We start from the raw sequence: 21,646 nt of genomic DNA on the forward strand, positions 1-21,646 counted from the left end.
TTGGAAAATAGTTTTCAAGATAAAAAAATACAAGAGAACATGGATAATATTAGTATGTGGTTTTCTAAGTCAAAATGCAACCTATAGGGATCCTTACATATAGATTAGTGTCCCTTCCTTTCTATTTGAGTTTGGAATATGACATCTTGCAGGACTTAATAAGAAATAGCAAGAAACAAAAACTGCTTCACAGAAGCAGTGAATGGTGTGTGGGCAGAGAAACCATGGAAGGCAGTACTAACGTGGAGTAACAAATGCTAACTGGATCCTAAACAAAGCAATACCATAAATCATAAAGACTATCCATCTCTAGAGGAGAGCTGCTGACTAGGGATCCCATTATGGTCTATGGGCTTAGATCCAAATTCTATCTATTTTCATTAACTTACAAATGAGCCTGGGTGTTTGTAAGTGACTTTCCTTGAGGGAGTGCTTAATACGGAAGTTTCTGGTTCTTCTACACAGGTGTAAATCAGTTTTCACTGAAGTGAAAAGTCTTTGGAGTGTACTCCGACCCTTTATCTCAGGAGGAGGACTCAGAGCCTCACCCCAATAGGATTAAGACAGATTGGTAAATACATATGAGGCCAAGAGGTTATGCAAACCAATCATTATCATTTTTAATTTTTAGATATTTTGATATAATTCAAGGTAAAAGAAATGGCAGCATTCTCAATTTCCCTGAGTTTATAACTGAGGTTACTTTGAAACTGTAGGCAGGATCTCAGACATGACTTGTAGTCTCTCCCTCTCTCAGCCTCCTTTTATAGAATGACCTTTGTAATGAAATCAAAACTAATAAAAAGCTGACCCATGTCCTTGACAGAATTAAACAGAGTGAGACCAGTAGTCCATTAAAGTGGAAAATAAAATCACTAATATTCTTGCTGAGAATCCCAATAGAGCTACATGGTATGGGAAAATGTCTTAGTCTATTGGGGGTAATAAGGAAAGAAAGCTCGAATAGCTTACTGAGATCACTTTCATTCAAGAGAACACGTTTGCAGTCCTTGACCAAGACACTGAGTTCATCTACTGTAAGGAGAAACTAAATTAGCCAGAGGGAGAAGTTGCTGTAAATGAAATTTTAAGAACAGGGCCTCAGGCTAGCTAGGTCAACTTTTTTCATTTGTTTTGAAATCACTAAAAAGAGTTAATGTTTCCAAAGAGTATCTTTTTCTTTAATAAAGGCTGAGACAATTTCTGATATTAAAAATTTCCAGAAATGTTTAGATCTCTATATCTATCAGCACTATTCTTTTGCTGATGGCAGGAAGACCAAAAAGAAAGTGGGGGTGGATTAGAGTACAGCCATTTGGGAAGATGGCTTTTGAGGGGCATCCACTAAGCTTTATTCATGTTAGTAGCTGCCATTCAACAACATACTTATAAGAATGGGAAAAAAAGGAACTAAAAAACTGAGGAATCATTTTATTCTCACATTTACTTAGGGTGCTTGGGAAGCTTTTGTTGTCGTAGGGTAAAGGAGAGTACACTGATGGAAGCATCATAAAACACGAATTTTAGTCTTGGCCTTTTCTTAGGGTTGACCTGGGTGGCCTTGGGCCATTCAGGTGAATCATTTAGTGAGCCTTGGTGGACAAAGAGACATCAAGAAGACATGAGTTCAAGTTCTATTTCCTAATACTTTCTGTATTATTGGGGATGAGCTATTTCTGTCTCAGCTTGAGTTTGATTTCTATTTATTTTTGGTCCAGATATGCTTTTTGAAGAGTATGGGACTCCAGATACAGAAACTCCTTGCATGAATACAGAGTGACAACACAAATGTACCTTATAGTCTGGGGGAATTGCTGAGGGTGAGGAATTTAAAGTACTTTCCCATGATCATATCAAAGGTATTTTTCAGAAGCTAGATTTCTACTCAGGGCTTCCTAACTCCCAAAGATCCTCTATCCACCTCAATATGCTGTCTCTCAGGCCTGACTTAACTCTGTTGTAAAATGGGATTAATAACACTAGTTTCCCCTACCTTGCAGGACTATGATGCATTGTGCAAACCTTAAAGCAATGTAGAAATGTAAATCATCATCAGTTCCCCATTTCTTCATTTGCACAATGAAAGGGTTGCATATACACCAACTATTCCTAGCAGCATTTTTTTGTGGAATCATAGAACAGAAATCAAAACAGATGCCCATCAATTAAGTAATGACTAAGCAAATTATGGTGCATGAATGTAATCAAATATTAATGAAAAGCACCTGAAAACTTATATGAAATGATACAGATTGATAAAGACAGAAATCGGGTAATGACTTTAGTAATATAGAAAGAAAAAGAAAAAATAGGAACCTGGAAGCTATGGGATTATCATGAACACATTTAGACTCAGAGAGGAGTTGAGAAAGTGTACTTTCTTCCTCTCTTTGCAGAGGTGGGGACTATGAATGTGAAATACTGCATATACTTCAGATCTGATTAATATGTTGGCTGGTTTTGCTGAATTGTGCTCTGCTTTGTGTTTTGATTCTTTGTAACGAAGGGTAGCTCACTGGGAAGGTGAAAGGAAGGGCTATATTGGGAAATGGAGGGTATATAAAAATAGAGGATGACGATATAAATATTTTTCCATTTAGAAAAGTATTTTATGTAGAGAATAAAATAAGAAGATTGAACAAAATGATCACTAAAGTTTCTTCCAGGTCTAATATACATTTTTTGATACTTAGGAATTATTGTTTTGTAATTTTAATTAAATCAGTTCGCATTGCCCTATTATACTCTAAATAGTACTTTTTCATCTAATGGATTATCTCCTAATTTTAATTTGCAAGAATAATCCTTGATTGACAGACACATAGGATCATGGAATTTCAAAGTTTTTGGCTAGAATTTTAAAGATCATCCAGTCCAGGGGTTCTCAGTTTGGGGTCATGGGTCCCCTGGGAGGTCCCTAAATAGATTTCAGGGGGTAAATAAGTTTATATGAGAAAAAATGAATTTTTATTTTCATAAACTGCTCACTAAAATTCAGCATTTGTTCTGATTGTGGATTAAAAAAAGAAAACAAACTTATTCTGAGAAGGGATCTAATGGCTTCACCAGAGTGCCAAAAGGGTCCATGATATAATGGCCCCAATTCCTTTCCCCCACAAAAATGTCAAGAGCCCTTGATTTAGTACAGTCCTATAATTTTCCAAAGAGGAAATCAAGATCTAGAAAGGTCAAGTGATTTACTCAATAGTACAATGCAGTAAGGAGCAGAGACAGAATTTTAATACTGGTCAACTCAATCAACTATTTTCTCCACCAAAATACAGTCTGTAGTAATACAATGATTTTTGTGTTCTTGGGTAAGACACTTCATTTCCTCCTTACCCTGCAAGCTATGTTTCTCTTAATGAAGCTCAAGATTGCTTTGGTTTTTTTGGTTGTCTTATCATGTTGCTGATTCATATTGGGCTCTTAGTTCATTACAACCTACAGATCCTTTGAGTTTAACCATCCTTCTCCTAGATTGTATTTACAAAGTTGACTTTTTGAACACAAGTAAAACTTTTCACTTATCCCTACTGAACTTTAACTTATTAAATCTGGACCAATGTTCTCGTCTGTTAAGACTGCTGCAGAAGCTATCTCCCACTTTGTTGGCTATTTTTTTCAGTTTAGAATCTCCTGCCAAGCATGGACTTCTGAGTTACTCATTCCAAGATGATATTCAATTCATAATAAATGGTCATCTTTTAAGTCCTGCCATTCATCCATTCCAAATCCAATTAATTATACTATTTCCTAGCCCACATATGCCCATCTTTTCCACAATATTACCATGATACTTGAAGGGATTTGTGATCTCAATGATATGAAGCACTCCCTCTAACAATATGGATCACAAACTATTTATGGCTTCTTATTTCGTGACTCATATCCATATATTCCAACAAATTCTCCATGAGTAATATGACCACTGTGCTAGAAGCTTTCCCTTTTCTCTCCTAAAATTATGCAAACACCAGTAGGGCCCATGAGTTGTCCTAAAGTCATCCTTCACTCTCACTAATGTGACCAGTTCATTTCCTTTTTATTGCCATACATCTCCTTGATGATACCCTCTACTGTTTTTCCATTAACATTCTCCCATGATGATATTCTGTAGCCTACTCATGCCTATTATGCACCTCTCAAATGCTCTCTAGGTGACCTGCAACTTCAGTTCTTCAGGAGCTATAGTATTACATGATTTATAGCCACAAAGCATCCTTGAAAGATGACTGATAGAATTTTGTTTCAGGAAGAAGAGTGTGGTCATTAAAAACAATGAGTGATTAATTTCCTAAAGGCAATCCAAATTGCTCTTTTGAAAAGGGTTTAGAATTGATGATGATGTAACCTTGATCCAAATCTGACTAAATTTTTTTATAATGCAGATAAACCATAAGGTACCATGGGCAAATGATGTCAATTTATTTGCACACTATTTTGCTGAAATTCTGATTACCAAGCAGACATAAAATACTGTCATCCACTAAAGTTCTAATATAATGATATCTTATATTTGTAAAGAGTGGGACCAAGATTCTGGAACAGAAGATGAACTCTAGCTGAAAAGTGTTTTGAGCTCTGGACAGGGATATAGAAGAGGCAGCTCAAATTGGCACTCAAGAACTGATTATTAAATTTTCCATGTGAGCAATTAGACCTGAGAAATCTGTAAATGCTACAAATTAAGGGTTGATTTATTGCTTTATCAATTGCCTAATAAAGAAAATGTTAATAATATGCATTAAACCTAAAAAAAGTGTTGTGAGTAGTTTTCCCACCGCCATGATATTAAGTCTGTTTTCTGAGGCCTGGTTTAAAAGGTCAATAAATGTGACAATTACCACTAGAAGGTTAATTGCCAGGTAATGTTTTTTTTCCCCCTTTTTGTTATAGCAACTCATAAAATTCATATACTAAATCACACTAGGCTTGTCTATGATCTTCCTTGGGAAGAGAATAAGATGCTCATGAAATCATGCATCTTTTGAGTTCTAAAGAAGTTGTCACACAAAAAAACCATTCTTGTCTTTTTCTAAAAACCAGCAGCTAGTGATTCTGACAAGACTTTGAATGAGAAAGAGGTATCTCATGATTCTTCTCTATCTTGTAATTCAGAAATTCCAGAACCTGAAATGTCAATGGCCACCTAACTTTCAACCTGGAATGCTTTTCTAAAAAGGATATCTGCTTTTGTGTTAGAAATTGGTTTGAATTTTGACAGTCAGTAAAGCTTAAGCTATTATCACTAATGCAGCCTTGACTATTTATGAACGATGACACTTGAGGGTTGTAATAAGGCTTCTTTACACTACCATCTGGTAATTCAGTATAGTCAGCTCTTGATTATCTGAATGCAGATTATCCACTTTGTGGATTTGTCTGCCACAGATTTTTCATCCCAGGTCAGCGTTCCCCAAGTGCTTAGTACACTAGCAGGCACTATGTGCTCAGGAAAGGTAAACTAATTTAATAATAGCTTAAGTAAAACGACGAAAGACAAACTTGCCTTAGAAGCCGCATATAAATTTATAAACACCACATAATGTATTCCAAAGGCCTTTTCCCAAAATGATTTGCATTCCATAATGATTTCAGATGATCTTGTGTTTCATATTATCCAAACCCTTGCTCTCTGCCATTAGCATGAATTATTGAAAGTTGACTTATATTACTTTGAGATTATTTAAATATCTTTGCCAATGTGTCCCTCTATAGCCAAGGGCTATTACAGTAAGTTGAAGATATGAATGTTTTGAAGATGAATTAGTGGGTATCACCAAGGGAAAAAAATATCGTTGTATAATGGAACCATACAGTTGGATTTTGTAGCATCAGGCAGTAGGGAGGGATCGGTTATTGGATGGAAAAGATAGTATAAATAAGACAATTAATGGGTATTCACAATAAAGATGACAAAGGAACACTGCTGTGGGGGAAACCAAAAGAAGAAATACAAGGAGTATTAGTCTGATTTCCTTTCCCCCCCACATTAAACATACTCTTCTGTATCTCTTCCCTTATTCTTCTAGTTAAGAGGAGGAAGGATTAAGAATAAAATGGGAAGATAGTACAATGAAATGGAAAGACTGGATTCAAAAAGCTTGTAGTGATCTGGATTGAGGAGCCAGTACTGAATTTAAGTAGGCTATGATTTGCAAATTGGTCTTAACATCACAATTCAGGCTTGCCAATCTATCACATTTCCTGTTGTTGCCAAGGCCTCTGCCTTTATTAGGGGCTTATGCAAAAGTACAAAATAGGTGGCTTCAGAATAGGGGCTTCATGGAAGAGAAGGATTTCAACCGAGATGAGGAGGGAGTACATTTTAGGCAAATGAGTTGGCTCTATTAGGAAACAGATTTTAACTTGGATTCAGAGAATATATTTGAAATCTACTTGGGGAGCTGTGTGACCTTAGACAAGTCATTGAAACTCTCTAAGGAGATAGACTAGATGATGTCTAAGGTTTGTTTCCAGCACTAAATCTTATGACTGACTATGAAAATGCAAGGTGAGGAACAATAATGTATAAGGCAAAATCAAGAAAAAGTGAGCAATTTAGTTGCAATGGAATTTAGAATGTGTGGACAGAAGAGGTTAAGTTAGGACTTACCTGTCAGGCTTAAGAAACCATGTTTTATCCTAAAGGCACTGGGGAGCCAATGATGGTTTTGGTGCAGGCGGCTGATGTAAAAACTGTATATCTAAAAGATTGGTTTGGCAGTTATATGAAAGATAGATGAAAGAAGAGAAAAATTGGAAATAATTGAATTAAGAGACTAATAAAATAGTCTAAGTGAGAGTTGATAAGACCATAGACTAGGGTAGAAGCAGCATTTGTGGAGAAATCCAGAAGTAGGAGTGGTCAAAAGAGTCAAATGGGAAGAGTGGAAGTTCCTGGAGGATAAAAGTCAAGATGAGATCAAGGCATAAATAGAGGGGTTAGCATTAGGAAAGAGGTGGGCCAGGTCATTCTCTAAGATTATAACAAAAAAGAGAGGACATGGGGGAAAAAAAGCAGTTTTGACAAAGAGAGAGGAAGCAATTGACAAGGGATGATCTCAATTATCTCATTAAGTAAAAGTAAATATAGCATCTCCTGAAAGGGCAGTTATTTAAGGAATTACAGCTAGTAGTTTGAGGGTAGAAGAAAAAGATTAGAATAATCACTGGGAGTGACGAAAAGGTAATAAAAAATGAATAAAAGAATTGGTATGCAGTGTGGGGGCGCAGCTAGTTGGCACAGGGGATAGAATGCTGGGCCTGGAGTCAGGAAGACTCATCTTTCTGAATTCAAATCTGGTCTCAGACATTTACTAGCTGATAAACCTTGGGCAAGGTTTATCCTTGTTTGACTCAGTTTCCTCATGTGTAAAATGAGGTGAAGAAGGAAACAACAAACCACTCTAGTGTCTTTGCCAAGAAAACCCCAAATGGAGTCATCAAGGGTCAGACAGGTCTGAAGAGGATAATGGAGTAGCAAGATAATAGTGATATCGTCAATATGACTGTAGAAGACACTGAGGATGACAACAGAGTTAGAACTAAAGAGACAGACTGTGAGTCAGGCACTGGAGTCAATGAGAGGGAAGAGAAACCTACAAGTGAGTAGATGAAACAATTCGAGTTTGGACATTGGGACAGAAGCCTGTGGTAGACATGTTGAAGAAGGAATGGTTGATGAGTGAGTGGTACACAGGAGATGTATGGAAATGGTAGGAGAAAGCAAGGAGCATGCTAATTGCCCCTGGTAGTCCTGTGAGATGGGCAATATGAGAGAAGAAGTAAGTGGGTGATGAGAGATGCAGTGGAGGTAGGGGAAAACCAGGTTCCAGTTGGCAATGGAAGCAAAGAGTGTTCAAAGGAAGAGTTTAAGGGTGAAGAGTAGTTTAAAAATAATAAACTATGATTATAGAGAATATAATAAAAAGGGGTAATTTGGGTGGAGACTAGGGGGAAGGAGGGCTAAGGTATATCAGGATCAGAGTATGGGTGAGGAGAGAAAGACATTTACTTGATGGAGACATAAAGACACCTTAGACCCACTGAGGAAAAGCAGCAAAAAAGACGGGCCTGAACTTCTCCTCTGAAATCATTTGGCAAGGCCAATTTCGAGAGAACTATGGTCCTCTGTTAGGAGCCAAGGTTAGCTCATTCCAAGCCATTCCTCAAGTGGGCTTCAGCTGTCTGGTCAAACTCCTCAGACAAGCAATATCTGCAAGATTTTACACTCCTTTAGGCAAGAGACCCTGAAGCTGTATCTTCATGGATACATGTATGCTAAAACCAAGGACTTTTTGTATTTTGTGATGACTAAATCACATCTGTGCCCTCCCACCCCCATCTCTTTACTACCTCATAATTGGCTAATGATGTCATAATGTCTATAATTCCTGATTGGCTTTCAATGATATAATGCTTCTTTAGTCACTAGAGCAAAATATTATAAATATTGGATCTGTATGCTCAATAAAGTGGAATCTGTGATCCCATTCATGGCCTCCTTGATCCTTTCAATATCTCATCCACGTGGACTCCTTCTCTCCCTTCTCCCCCAAACCTGGTTTCTGGAGAGAACCAGCTCTTATCATTTACACAAATAACTACAATAGAGTTTAATGGAAAGACTTAAGGAAAGTTCTAGGAGAAATAAGAAGAAGGAGAAATAATCTTTAGTTGATCAGAGGAAAATTAAAGGAGAAAGTAGCATGGGAATGTAGTTGGACCCTGAAGGGTTCAAAGTTCATCTGCAGGGATGGAGAAACTTTTACAAATGGGAGAGCAAGTCAGGATCAATCCATTCAGAGAATGTGAGACATGTGAAACAAAAAGAAATAAAAAGAAAGAATATGTGAAAGGTGGCAAATGAGATAAAATTAGAAAGCTTGGTTAGAGAGATGGCAGAGAGCCCCAAATGCCAGGATCAGGTCTTTTTGATTTATTTGGTAGGTAATATAGTCACTGATGGTTTTTGGGAAGAGGAGTGCTATGTAGTTCATCAGGAAGATTTTTCATAAAATCATGTGAAGGAATGATTAGAGATAGCAGAGACCAAAGAGAAGTAAGGAGACTATAGGAATAGTCTAGCCAAGATGATGAAGTCTTGAATTAAGGGAGCTTCCATATGTAGGAAGGCTCAGGTGTAAAGGCTGTTGATATGTAGGAATGTTGGTGGGGAGGGATGGTAAAGACTAGGACAGGATCTGAGACATCTTACATAGATTAGCTATCCCACCAGAAGAAGTAGAGAAATTAGAAGGAAGTGCGGGTTTGGGGAAAATAAATGTAATTAGATTAGTAAAAGAAATCTTAAGAAATTATAGGGTATTTAATCCTTCACTTACTCTTTTCCCCTTTAAAATTACAGAAAGAATGAATTTAGCTAGTGTCTGGGAAGTATGTGTACATTGCAGTTAAAACTTTGGACTGATCCCAGAAAAAACTGTTAATGCTAGTGTCCACATCTGAGGGAGTATCCCTCCCCATAACACTTAACTGTCAAAAGAGGCATGTGGCTGATTAAATCATCCTTGCTATTGAGTTATGCCTTTGACACCCACCAGGCCCTTTAATAGAGAGGCAATAATACCCTCTGCCACTTTTCTGCAGCCTGAACTTCCCATCACAGCCAGCCTGAATCTGAATGAGAGCTGAAAGACTGCTGAACTCCTGCCAGATGACACCACACTGCACTGACAAGACAGCATCCCCCTGCTGTCCTTTCTCCTGACAGGTATCTATTTTGATCTCCTCCTAGAGAATACAATGACAGCTCCCATCCTTGATCTCTTGGCTTAGTTCCCAAGGAGACCTCCTCTTGTCATGTTTTATTCATGGCAAGTGCTGGTCCACTTCTTTCACTGTACAAACTAGTGGTGGGGTTGGGGCAATAAACAAAGCAGAAATGGACTGGAAGCTGCATGAGAGAATCACTACCTTCTTGTATTCTGGAGCCCTAAGTGGAATCTGAACTTTCCTAGGGTGAGGAAGTGAGGTTGGGGCTTTAAGACTAGGGTGGAAAGAGAGAGAGAAAAAAAAAGAAAGAAGAAAAGGAGACAAAGACATTTGTATATATATAGGAATAATGAAAAAAGTGGGCAGCCAAATCAGAATAACCCATGCTGGGATGCAGTATAAACTTCAGGAATCTGAGAGTCTTCAAGAAAGACAGTATGTTGAATAAAAATAGTGGACTGAAAGACATCTTTAAATTGGGAGAGCAAAAAAAAAATAGTTTACAGCATTGTTCTTTTCCTTACTTTCCCACCCCTTTTTAACATTGACTTGGTTATTGCCCTTTCTGCAAGAATTATATATCTATATTTTTACTAGTCATGAAATTGTAGGGGAAGAAATAATAGAGATAAAAATGTGTTGCCGTATATAAAGACTGATATATATATATATGTATATATTTTTTTTTACCTGGAGAATTATGTCCTTTTCATTACGGGTGATGTTAACACTGTGAGGCTGTCCATTTGCCATGTTTCGGTGGTCTACATCAATATTATATGGCTCTTTGGTGCCTCCCAGGTTGTACCGAATCTGTAAGTTTCCTGTATAAAAAAGTAGTGGAGAGTCTTAGCAATTTCTTTGCTTTATGCCTCTAAGATACCCATTTTTTCCCTTTTATGTTTCTTTTAAACCCTTTCCCCCATCTTATTCTGCATGAATAACATTGTGATTGTGAACTCTGCTGAACTGGGCTGGAGTCATGCTAATCCTTGAGATCTGAGCTCTATGGTCAGGCAAGTGTGTTATTTGCAAACAAGGAACCATTACTGTCCATCAGTTTAATGTCAAAGCAGCAAATGGTACAAATTATAAAAATTGGGATTATGCCTAGAATTTATGAATGTAGCAGTATAGCACTATGGAGAATGCTGCAGGCTTCACCAAAAAGTATTGGAAATGAGAACTAAAGACAGGGTGTAGGGACATATTTATGCTGTAAGCAGAGTGGGGCATGTGGCACATAAAATAATCACAAGTATACAATATTAGTCAACACAGTTTACAAAAGATAAATACATGAACATTTTGGTGGCCTCTTAAAAACCATGAAAATGGGGATTTCTTTTATTTCATAGGATGCATCAATCATCATATAAATAATGAAAATTTTGAGGGTTTCCCCCATTGCCTCTTCTATCCTCGGTTATTTTTCCTCTCTGTTCCTACCTCCCCTTTCTCATTTCTCTTTCTCTATCATCAGTTTCCAAAAAACAACCAGGGATAATCTACTTAGTGATTTCCATTTATCCGAAAAATAGACATAGATTTTGCTTCCTATTTGTTTATGATCTTTAAAGGTCATAAGATTTGAACCTGGAAGGGACCTTAGAGAGAAATCTCATTCATTTTTAAAAACCCTTACTTCCATGTTAAAATCAATATATTGGTTCTAAGCCAGAAGAGCAGTAAGGTCTAGTCTAGTGATTCCCAAAGTGGGCGCTACCACCCCCTGGTGGGTGCTGCAGCAATCAAGGGAAGCGGTGATGGCCGCAGGTACATTTATCTTTCCTATTAATAGCTATTAAAATAAAAAAAAATTAATTTCCAGGGGGCAAAATAATATTTTTTCTGTAAAGGGGGCAGTAGGCCAAAAAAGTTTGGGAACCACTGGTCTAGTCAATGGGGGTTATGTGACTTTCTCAGTATCATACTGCTAGGATGTATCTGTGGCCAAATTTGAATCCAGGATCTCCTGTCTCTAGGTCTTGTTCTTAATCCATTGAACCATGTCACTACTCCCTTCACTCATTTTTTAGATGAGGAAATGAAGGCCCAGGTTGTTACTTTTCCAAAGTCACACATAAATAGGGAGTAAATGGTTAAGGTGGGATTTTAATCAAGGTCTCTGGATTTTGTATTCAGTACATTTTTCACTCCTTCATAGTGGAAGATAGCATAGTGGAATGGAGGGGATACTATATTTAAATTATATATATGTATATAAATATATATATATGAACATATATATGTATAGATGAATATATATGTATAGATGAATATATATTTATATACAAAATCTGCTTCTAGTTTTAGTCCTAATTCTAGGCTCTGCCTGGTACTGTGGGACCTTGGGCAGACCACTTAAATTTAGTACATTTAACAAACAATTATGAAGTGCTGCCTGTGTACAGAACATGGTCAGGGAGAGACAAGGTTTATGTCAGACAATTAACCTCTCCAGGGCTTAGTATCCTCATCCATAAATAGAACTTGTAAAGATCAAATGAGATCTTGCATGAAAAGTTCTTCATGACCAGAGTATCATAAAAATATGAATTCAGTTATTTTTTGTAGTCATGTTCTCCATATCATTGATTTCTCTTCCAAATTCTGAAACTCAAAAATGGATCCAGGACTCTTGGGACCCTCTGGCCAGCTGTGAATGGCCTGTTTAGGTGGATTCTATGTCCATTTTTAACTCTGTCATCCAATGATCTGTCTACTATGTATGTTATTTCTTTTTTTAAAAATAATTTTATTTATTTATTTAAAATATTTTTCCATGGTTACCAGATTCATGTTTTTTCCATCTCCTCTTCCCTCTCCCCTCCTGGAGCTGACAAGCAATTCTACTGGGTTATACATATCATTTCTTTTATAAGCAATTTAGTATTCTCCTTGCTTTTAAGCGATAGAATGATACTGCTACATTGGAAAGTAGGTCTTGCTGATGAAAAAAAACAAAACTGACCACATTTCCTGTTTTTCTTCAGTTCTTGTTCCTAAAAATAATTTTTTTGGGTGTCTACTCAGTGATACTAGATTCTAATGATTGTGGTCTTATTGATGTTCAGCTTCCTGAATTTCTTTATATTTTTCCTTTGACTTTTCTTATACCCATTATTGCTGTTTAGTCATACAGTCATGTCTGATTCACTGTGATTTCATCTTTTCTCCAAAGAGTTTTCTCCTGCAAAAATACTGGAGTTGTTTGTCATTTCATACTTTGGTGCACCCCAATTTTTACAGATGAGAAACTGAATGGTTAAGTGACTTGCCCAGGGTCACTGAGCTAGTAAGTGTTTGAGGCCAGATATAAACTTAGATCTTCCTGATTTCAGGCTCCATGTTCTCTCCACTGCACCACATAACTGTTCCTCATATCAAAAAGCTGGATCTATTTTATGCCCAATTTTTCATATTTTAATGATTCTGTGATTTCATTTTAGTGAGTACTTCCTCCAGAGGAAGAGATTGAAACCTATCCATTCCTACTTAGGTTGTGAGTTTCTTTTTTGTGACTGTAGTTGGCTCAGTTTGTTGGGATACTTCCTCTAGGTCAGTGCTTTTATTTCATTTATTTATTTATTTATCTATCTATTTGTTTATTCATTCATTCATTCATTCATTCATTCATTCATTTATTTGTTTATTTATTTATTTATTTTTAACCCTTACCTTCTGACTTGGAGTCAATAATGTGTGCTGGCACCAAGGCAGAAGAGTGGTAAGGGCTAGGTAATGGGGGTCAAGTGACTTGCCCAGGGTCACACAGCTGGGAAGTGACTGAGGCCAGATTTGAACCTAGGACCTCCCATCTCTAGGCCTGGCTCTCAATCCACTGAGCTACCCAGCTGCCCCCCTTTTATTGTTTTATTGATAATTTTTAGAAAAATTTTCCATGGTTACATGATTCGTGTTCTTACTTTCCCCTTCACTCCCCCTCCCCCAAACTCCCCCATAGCCAACACACATTTCCACTGGTTTTAACATGTGTCATTGATCGAGACCTATTTCTATATTATTGATAGTTGCATTGGTGTGGTAGTTTCGAGTCTATATGCCCAATCATGTCCGCATCAGCCCATGTGTTCAAGCAGTTGTTTTTCTTATATGTTTCCACTCCTGTGGTTCTTCCTCTGAATGTGGGTAGCATCTTTACCATAGATCCCTCCGAATTGTCCTGGGTCATTGTATTGCTGCTGGTACAGAGGTCCATTACATTCGATTTTACCACAGTATATCAGTCTCTGTGTACAGTGTTCTTCTGGCTCTGCTCCTTTCGCTCTGCATCAGTTCCTGGAGGTCTTTCCAGTTCACATGGAATTCCTCCAGTTTATTATTCCTTTGAGCAAAATAGTATTCCATCACCAGCATATACCACAGTTTATTCAGCCATTCCCCAATTGAAGGACATCCCCTCCTTTTCCAGTTTTTTGCCACTACAAAAAGCGCAGCTATAAATATTTTCGTACAAGTCTGTTTATCTATGATCTCTTTGGGGTACAAACCCAACAGTGGTATGGCTGGATCAAAGGGCAGGCATTCTTTTATAGCCCTTTGAGCATAGATCCAAATTGCCAGCCAGAATGGTTGGATCAGTTCACAACTCCACCAGCAATGCATTAATGTCCCAATTTTGCCACATCCCCTCCAGCATTCATTACTCTCCCCTTCTTTCATTTTAGCCAATCTGCTAGGTGTGAGGTGATACATCAGAGTTGTTTTGATTTGCATTTCTCTAATTATTAGAGATTTAGAATACTTTCTCATGTGCTTATTGATACTTTTGATTTCTTTATCTGAAAATTAGGCCAGTGCTTTTAAAATGGACTCATTGTATAGATTTCAGTTGAATTGATGCATGAATTTCAAGTCCATAAACTTGGATAGAAAGAATTATATTTTATTTCAAAATATTTAGTTTCCTTGGCAATTCTATGTATTTTCTTTTATGAATTAAAAAAATTGAAAAATGGTCCATAGATTTTGTTGGACTGCCAAATGTGTCCATGACTTCCTGAAATGTTGGGAACCCCTACCTGGATTTCTTCACATTGTATAGATATTAATGAGGCATGCTAGGGATCCATTGGTTATCTCTTGTTCTTGCTATGTAACCAGGCCATCTTTTTTCCATTTTATGCTCTAAAGAATAGGGGATAGAGTCTGGAACTGTGATTTTCCCAGTAAAGGAAATTCCCAGGTGAGGAAATCTTTTCTACTAATAGAGTTCTGCTCTTTCTCTATAAGTTAAAGTTTTAGTGAGTTGTCTAGCTATTGAGAGGTTAAATGACTTGATCAGAATAAAACAGCTAATTATTTGTTAGAGGCAAATTTGAACTCAAATTTTCTTCTCGTGATAGCTTGCACACTGCTGTTACAATGATGCCACTCATGCCAAAAAGAATAAATTCATTAAAAGAAATGAAGATTTTTTTGGATACCATGTAGACAAAACTAATTGACTTAACTGGGTGAGGATTTCATCTGGTCTCTTGGAATTGGACAAACTCATCCGTTATTTTATTTTATTTTTGTTAAAGGAAAACCTAACTTTTGGAGTTTTTTAAAACATGAAATTCAGGAAGGACAGATTATTTAGCAGGCTACATGCTAGTCAGGCTATCTACTACCAAGTTCTAGTTCATTGACCCACAAAGAAATGCTTCCACTCCCAGTTTCTGGAAATCTTAGCATCTCTCTTATCCTGCAAAGCGTTAGCCCTGGATTATTCCTATAAGTTAGTGGCTTCATTTCTACTTACATGCTACTGAATGAAGCTAGGGAAAATTAGGGTACTGACTAAATCTATTACAAATGCATGTTATGGAATCTCAACTGTGCCCTCACTACAGCAAGGCAATCCATTTATGCCTTCCGAATTGATTCACTTTTCTACTCACCACAAAGGCTTTAAAAAACTTTCTATCTTTCCTCAACCTCAAATAGTTCTCCTCCACTACCCTCTCAACAGACAATCTTGCCTCATATTTGATTTAAAAAAATGAGGCCATTGCCATTTACAAAGAGCTCCCTTTTCTCCCCTGCTTCTCAGTTCACTCTCATATAAGCCTTCTATGGCTTTGAGATGGTTCTTATTATCAAAGCAAACTTGTAAATGTGCACTACTCGCACAAATGATCCTATTCCATCTCATCCCTATAGAAGAGTGTTCACCCTTTCTCATTCCTAGTTTCACTGATCTTTAATTTCTCCTTGTCTATTGACCATTTCTCTACTGCCCACAAACATGCCTAGGTCTCTCTCATTCTCAAAAAAAGTCACTTGATCTTTCCATACTCATTCATTATTGTCCCATATCTCTCCTGACTTTTGTGGCTAAACCCAGTGAGAAATTCATCTACAATAGGTTCCTCCACTACCTTTCTTCTTGCTCCCTTCTTAAACCTTTATGGTCTGACTTCTGACATCACAGTCAATGGAACTGCTCTCTTCAGAGTTAGTAGTGATCTTTTAATTGCCAAATCTAATTTTGGTTGCCATCCTTTTTGACTTCTTCAAGCTTCTGACACTGTTGGTCACCCTCTTCTCCTTGATGCCTTTTTCTCTCTAGGTTTCCATGACACTAATTTCTCTTGGTTCTCTTCCTGCTTATCTGGCTGCTCTTTTTTTTCAGTTCCTTTTGTTGACTCTTCAGGTCATAATCACTAACCATGAGTGCTCCACAAGGTTCCATACTGAGTCTTCCTCTTCTCCTTCTCTACAGTTTCACTTGGTGATCTCATCAGCTTTCATGAATTCAGCTATTATTTCCATGATAATGATTATCAATTCTTCTTATTCAGCTCTAACCTTTCTACTGACCTCCAGTCTTATATCTCCAATGGTCTTTAAGAGATCTCAAACAAGATGCCCCATAGGTTATTTTAAACCCTTAACTTAACTCATAATTTTTTTTCCTCCCAAACCCTTTCCTCTTCCTAATTTCCCAGTTACTATAGAGAGCCATCCTTCTCTCAGTCCCCCAGACTCACAACCAAAGTGTCATCCTTGATTTTTTTACTGTTTCTCACTTCCCATATCCATATTTTACCTTTGAAACATCTCTTGTATGCTCCATTTTCCCCTCTGACACTGCCACTGCAGTGGGAAAGGCTTTCCTCATTTTGTGCCTGAACTATTGCAGTAACCTGCTGGTTAGTCTTTTTGCTTCAAGTCTCTGCCTACTTCAGTCCATCTTTCAATCAGCTGCCATATTCAACTTCCATAAAACAGATCACACTCCCCCCTACTTCACCATGAGTCCCATCAAAATCCAATCTCTGGCTATCCCTATTACCTCCATGATCAAATATAAAATCATCTTGTAGGTGTTATAACCTGCCCTCCCCACCCTCATCTTTCCAATATTCCTATACTTTACATGTCTCTGATCTAGTGATATATGTATCTCTGATCTAATGGCACTGAACTCCGTTGTTCTCTAACATCAAACTCTGGACATTTTCTCTTGCTGACCCCCATTCCTAGAATTCTTTCCCTCCTTATTTCTACCTCTTGACTTGCTTCAAATCCAACTAAAATTCGACCTTCTCCTGGAAGGCTTTGCTGTTCTCTCATTTTTTTTAAAACCTTACCTTCCATCTTAGAATCAACACTGTGTTGAGCAGTAAGGGCTAGGCAATGGGGGTTAAGTGACTTGTCCAAGGTCGCTCAGCTCTGAAGTGACTGAGGGCTGTTGCCTCTTAATTACAGTGCCTTCCCTCTTTTGATAATCTTCCCTTTATCCTGGACATAACTTGTTTGTACATAATTGTTTCTATTTTATTTTCTCTGATAGACTGTGAACTCCTTGAAAGCAGAGACTTGATTTTTGTTGTATTCCCAATGCTTAGCACAGTGCTTGGAACATAGAAGGTACTTAATACATTTTTATTGACTGTTGTTGATATGGGGTAATGGGAATTCATATTTATTCCAATGTTTAGATGCCTTTACCCTTAAACTCTCCTTTTTATGCATACTTCCATACTTTCGTAACTATAGTAAAGTTGGTGTTAGGTTTATTTTATTCATTTTCATGAATTTCTTTTTCTCCAAAATTTTACATTTTTATTGCTTTATCCTTTAAAAATGACAGAAATAACTTGTTCTGAGGGAGACGTGAGAATTAAGAAGCTGCAATATGGTGAATGGCTTGAAATGGATATTCAAATATACTTAGATAATAAATTTCAAATGACATATTTAAAATACTTCCTATAAAGGTAAGAGGAGAGCAGCGACAGTGAGGTGAGTATTAATGTTTAACTATTAAAATGTGACATGATGAAAAAGAAGCAATACTTCATTGATCTCGTATTTATCTCCCACGTGAATTAAGACAATCATAAGCTATTTCTATCTGAGTGGCCACAGTAAATAATGTGTTGAACAGATTCCTTTTCTCTTAATCACCACCATCATTAACACACATTTATGGAATATAACTGAGTCTAGTGTACCGTGTAAGACCTAAAAGCAGGGCTGTTGCTTGAGGAGGGTGCCTGGGACTTTCTCTCTGAGCACCAAAACTCAGATGACGCAACAATTTAAAAGAATAATTTGAAAAGATTGTGCAACCAAGAGGCCTATAATCTAGACTGGAAGGTTTGACACACGTATAATAAGATGAACAACAGTGGAACATAGCTGGGGTTGAGCTCTAAGAGCGTAGTATTGACAAATGCTCACAGAAGTGTGGGCTGGGTCAGTAAGAGGAGGGCTGCACAAATTGGGAATTTGAAGCTGGACCTTGAAGGAAAAATAGGACTGAAATAAGCAAAAAGAAAGATAAAAGACATTCTGGGAAGGAGAAAGAATGTAAACAAAACACTGGAAGCAGCTGAGTGGGTGCTTTGTATAGAGAAAGCCAGGCTTGGAGTTAGGAAGATGTTTAGTTATTTTCAGTCCTTTAGATTTTTCTTCTTTTTTTAAACTGCATTTTATTATTTTTAAATTAATTAGTACTTTTTCTCCTGACCATCTTCTCTCCACTTCGCCCAGTGAAACAAAGAAAATCCTTCCAAAATGCATTAGATTCTTTATGCCTCTATTGGGGGTTTTCTTGGCAAAGATACTGAAATGGTTTGCCATTTCCTTCTCAAATTCATTTCACAGATGTAGAAACTGAGGCAGACAGAGTTAAGTAACTTACCTAGGGTGGCCCAACTAATTAAGTGTATGAGAGCAGATTTGAACTCAGGAAGAGGAGTCTTTCTGACTCCAGGTTTGACATTCTATCCAATGTGCCACCTAGTTGCCCTGAAATCAAATCGAATCTCATACACTCACTAGTTGTGTGATCCTGGATAAGTCACTTAATCTCTTTTTGCCTTATTTTCCTTATCTGTAAAATGATGATAATAATTGTACCTGCCTCCTAGAGGCATGAAGATAAAATGTGATAATAAGTATTAAATGCTTAGCATAGTGCCTGGCATAAAATAAGCACTATGTAAATATTATTATTATTATTATTATTATTATTATTATTATTATTAACTAGGTGCATAGTATAATGGAGACATATTGAATGCACCAGTTTGGCCTCAAACAAATGTTTCATGTACAGGAATGGCAGAAAGTAAGGTGAGAATAGCATCTAAGAGACAAACTAGGGAAAGCCTTGAATGTCAGTTTATCCCACAAGTCCTGGGGAGCCATTAAGGGTTTTGAATGGGCACAAAAAATGCAGAGCAGTGTCTTAGGGAGATGAATCTGATAGAGAGATGTGGGATAGATTAGAAACAGCGGAAAAGAGATTATCACAGTAGGACTGAGGTATTGGCAGAATGAATGAAAACAAAGGGATAGATGTAAAATATTTCACAAAAGAAGAATTTCCAGGGCTTGGTGAATAATTAGATTGGTTTAGTAAAAGGGGGAGAGGGAGAAGGGGGAGACCAGCAGTAGGGGATGGAGACCAAGGTGATTCCAAGGTTCTTTTACCATTGCCATGGAAGAATAAAAGCAGGACAGAAAGAAATAGGTTTGTATGGAGGGAGGGGAAGCTAGTTTGAGCAGGACGCTCTTCAGTGGAGTTTTATTAAGGTTGAATTTGAGGGAAAGATGGGTCATTCAGGTAGACATCCATATTTCTTCCAGTGACTTGTTTTTCCCCTTGCACAAATTCACAGACTTTGACTGTTGCAGCTAAAACAATAAAAATGCAGCTGGGATAATGGGGAAGTAAGAAGTACCTCACAGGGCTGTTGTGAAGATTGAAAGAGATAATATTTTTTTTTAAAAAATGCTTGGCACATAGTGGGCTCTACTATATAAATGCTTACTTTGATATAGTGATAATTGGGTGGAAAAGGAGAAGTTTCTTTCTGGAGCCCTCCACTTTAACCAAAACTTTGGTAAAAATCCTAGCAATTAAAAATGAAAAATATGTATTTTAAAGGAATACCACCAATAGTGCCAAATAATATGAGGCTGATTTTAAGAAATCTTAAATTTCATATCAGTGTGTGTGTGTGTGTGTGTGTGTGTGTGTGTGTGTGTGTGTGTGTGTGATAGTGGTGATAATTCAACAAGCATTAACTAAGAATGTGTACTAGGTACTACATCTGTGTCCGAGGCAGTTAGACCCTGGGGAAACCAAAACAAAAGTGAGATAGTGCCTTCTTGTTTAGCTTCTTTCTTTTGGTAAATTCCTTTTAAACTGTAATATTAAATTGTAGTCATTTAAAAAATTATTAGCATAACATATAGTGCCCACCAGGATCACTAGAGGAAAATCCAAATAGAAAATGGCAATCATATTTTTTTTTTGTGCTTCTAGTAGGTTTGTGGATGTTTGTTTCTTTATCAAAGTAATACCTCGCTTTTTCCTCTACACTTACTGAATTCCTACATATTCTTGAGAGCCCAATTCAAATGCTATTTCTTCCATGAGGTTGTCTCAAATAAACTTTTTCCCTTGAGGATTTCAGATAATATTTTAGTGTATGTCATAAAGACCACATAATTTTTACCATCGCAATTAATTATCAAAGTAGCCGAATAGTGGGTAGAACACAGAGTCCAGACTCAAGAAGACCTGAGTTCAGATACAGCCTCAGTTACTTATGAATGTATATGCACACACACACACACACACACACACACACGTGTGTGTGTGTGTGTGTGTGTGTGTGTGTGTGTGTGTGTGTGACCCTGGGTAAGTCCCTTAACATGTATTTTCCTTAGTTCCATCATCTATAAAATTTGGATAATAACAGTACTTCACAGGGCTGTTGTGAAGATTTAAAGAGATTTAAAAAGGGGCAGCTGGGTAGCTCAGTGGATTGAGAGCCAGGCTTAGAAACAGAAGATCCTGGGTTCAAATCTGATCTCAGACACTTCCTAGCTGTGAGACCCTGGGCAAGTCACTGGACCCCCATTGCCTAGCTCTTACCACTCTTCTGCCTTGGAGCTAATACACAGTATTGACTCCAAGACGGAAGGTAAGGATTTAAAATAAATAAACAAACAAATAAAAAGGATCAATACTATATATAAAAAAAAAGATTTAAAGAGATACTATTTTAGTGGACACTACTATATAAATGCATAGTTTGATATAGTATATGTGAGTCTACCATGAAGCCAAGAAGGCCTGAGTTCAAATCAGAATATTGACTGTGAAATCATGGGCAAACCACTTAATTAATCTCAGAGCACTCTAGGCAACTCTCTAACACTATAAGTCACAGAGAAATTTCTGACATGCATTAGGAGAGAGTTTCCTTGCTGGGGAGTCCCGTATGGCAGTGACATAACAGATCCAGGGATTATCCCTGATCCTTAGTTGAGTATTTAGAAAGCTTCCCAGGTCCTGTGCTAAGTACTAGAGATACAGAAAAAGGCAAAAACATTCCTTCCAGACCATAAGATTCATGAAGCAAAGCCC

At 37.3% G+C, this 21,646-nt stretch overlaps 1 protein-coding gene across 1 annotated transcript in view; it reads right to left on the reverse strand.

Annotated features, from left to right (window-relative positions):
* The window catches only part of CNTNAP2 (contactin associated protein 2), a 1,887,185-nt gene that overhangs the window by 184,771 nt on the left and 1,680,768 nt on the right, over positions 1-21,646 (reverse strand). The window contains exon 22 of the mRNA XM_044678981.1: positions 10,432-10,565. Within this exon, the coding sequence (XP_044534916.1) occupies positions 10,432-10,565 (134 nt within the window). The remainder of the gene's footprint in view (positions 1-10,431; positions 10,566-21,646) is intronic.

The sequence above is a fragment of the Gracilinanus agilis genome, chromosome 5, assembly GCF_016433145.1.
Source record: "Gracilinanus agilis isolate LMUSP501 chromosome 5, AgileGrace, whole genome shotgun sequence".
In the NCBI taxonomy this organism is placed as follows: Eukaryota; Metazoa; Chordata; class Mammalia; order Didelphimorphia; family Didelphidae; genus Gracilinanus; species Gracilinanus agilis.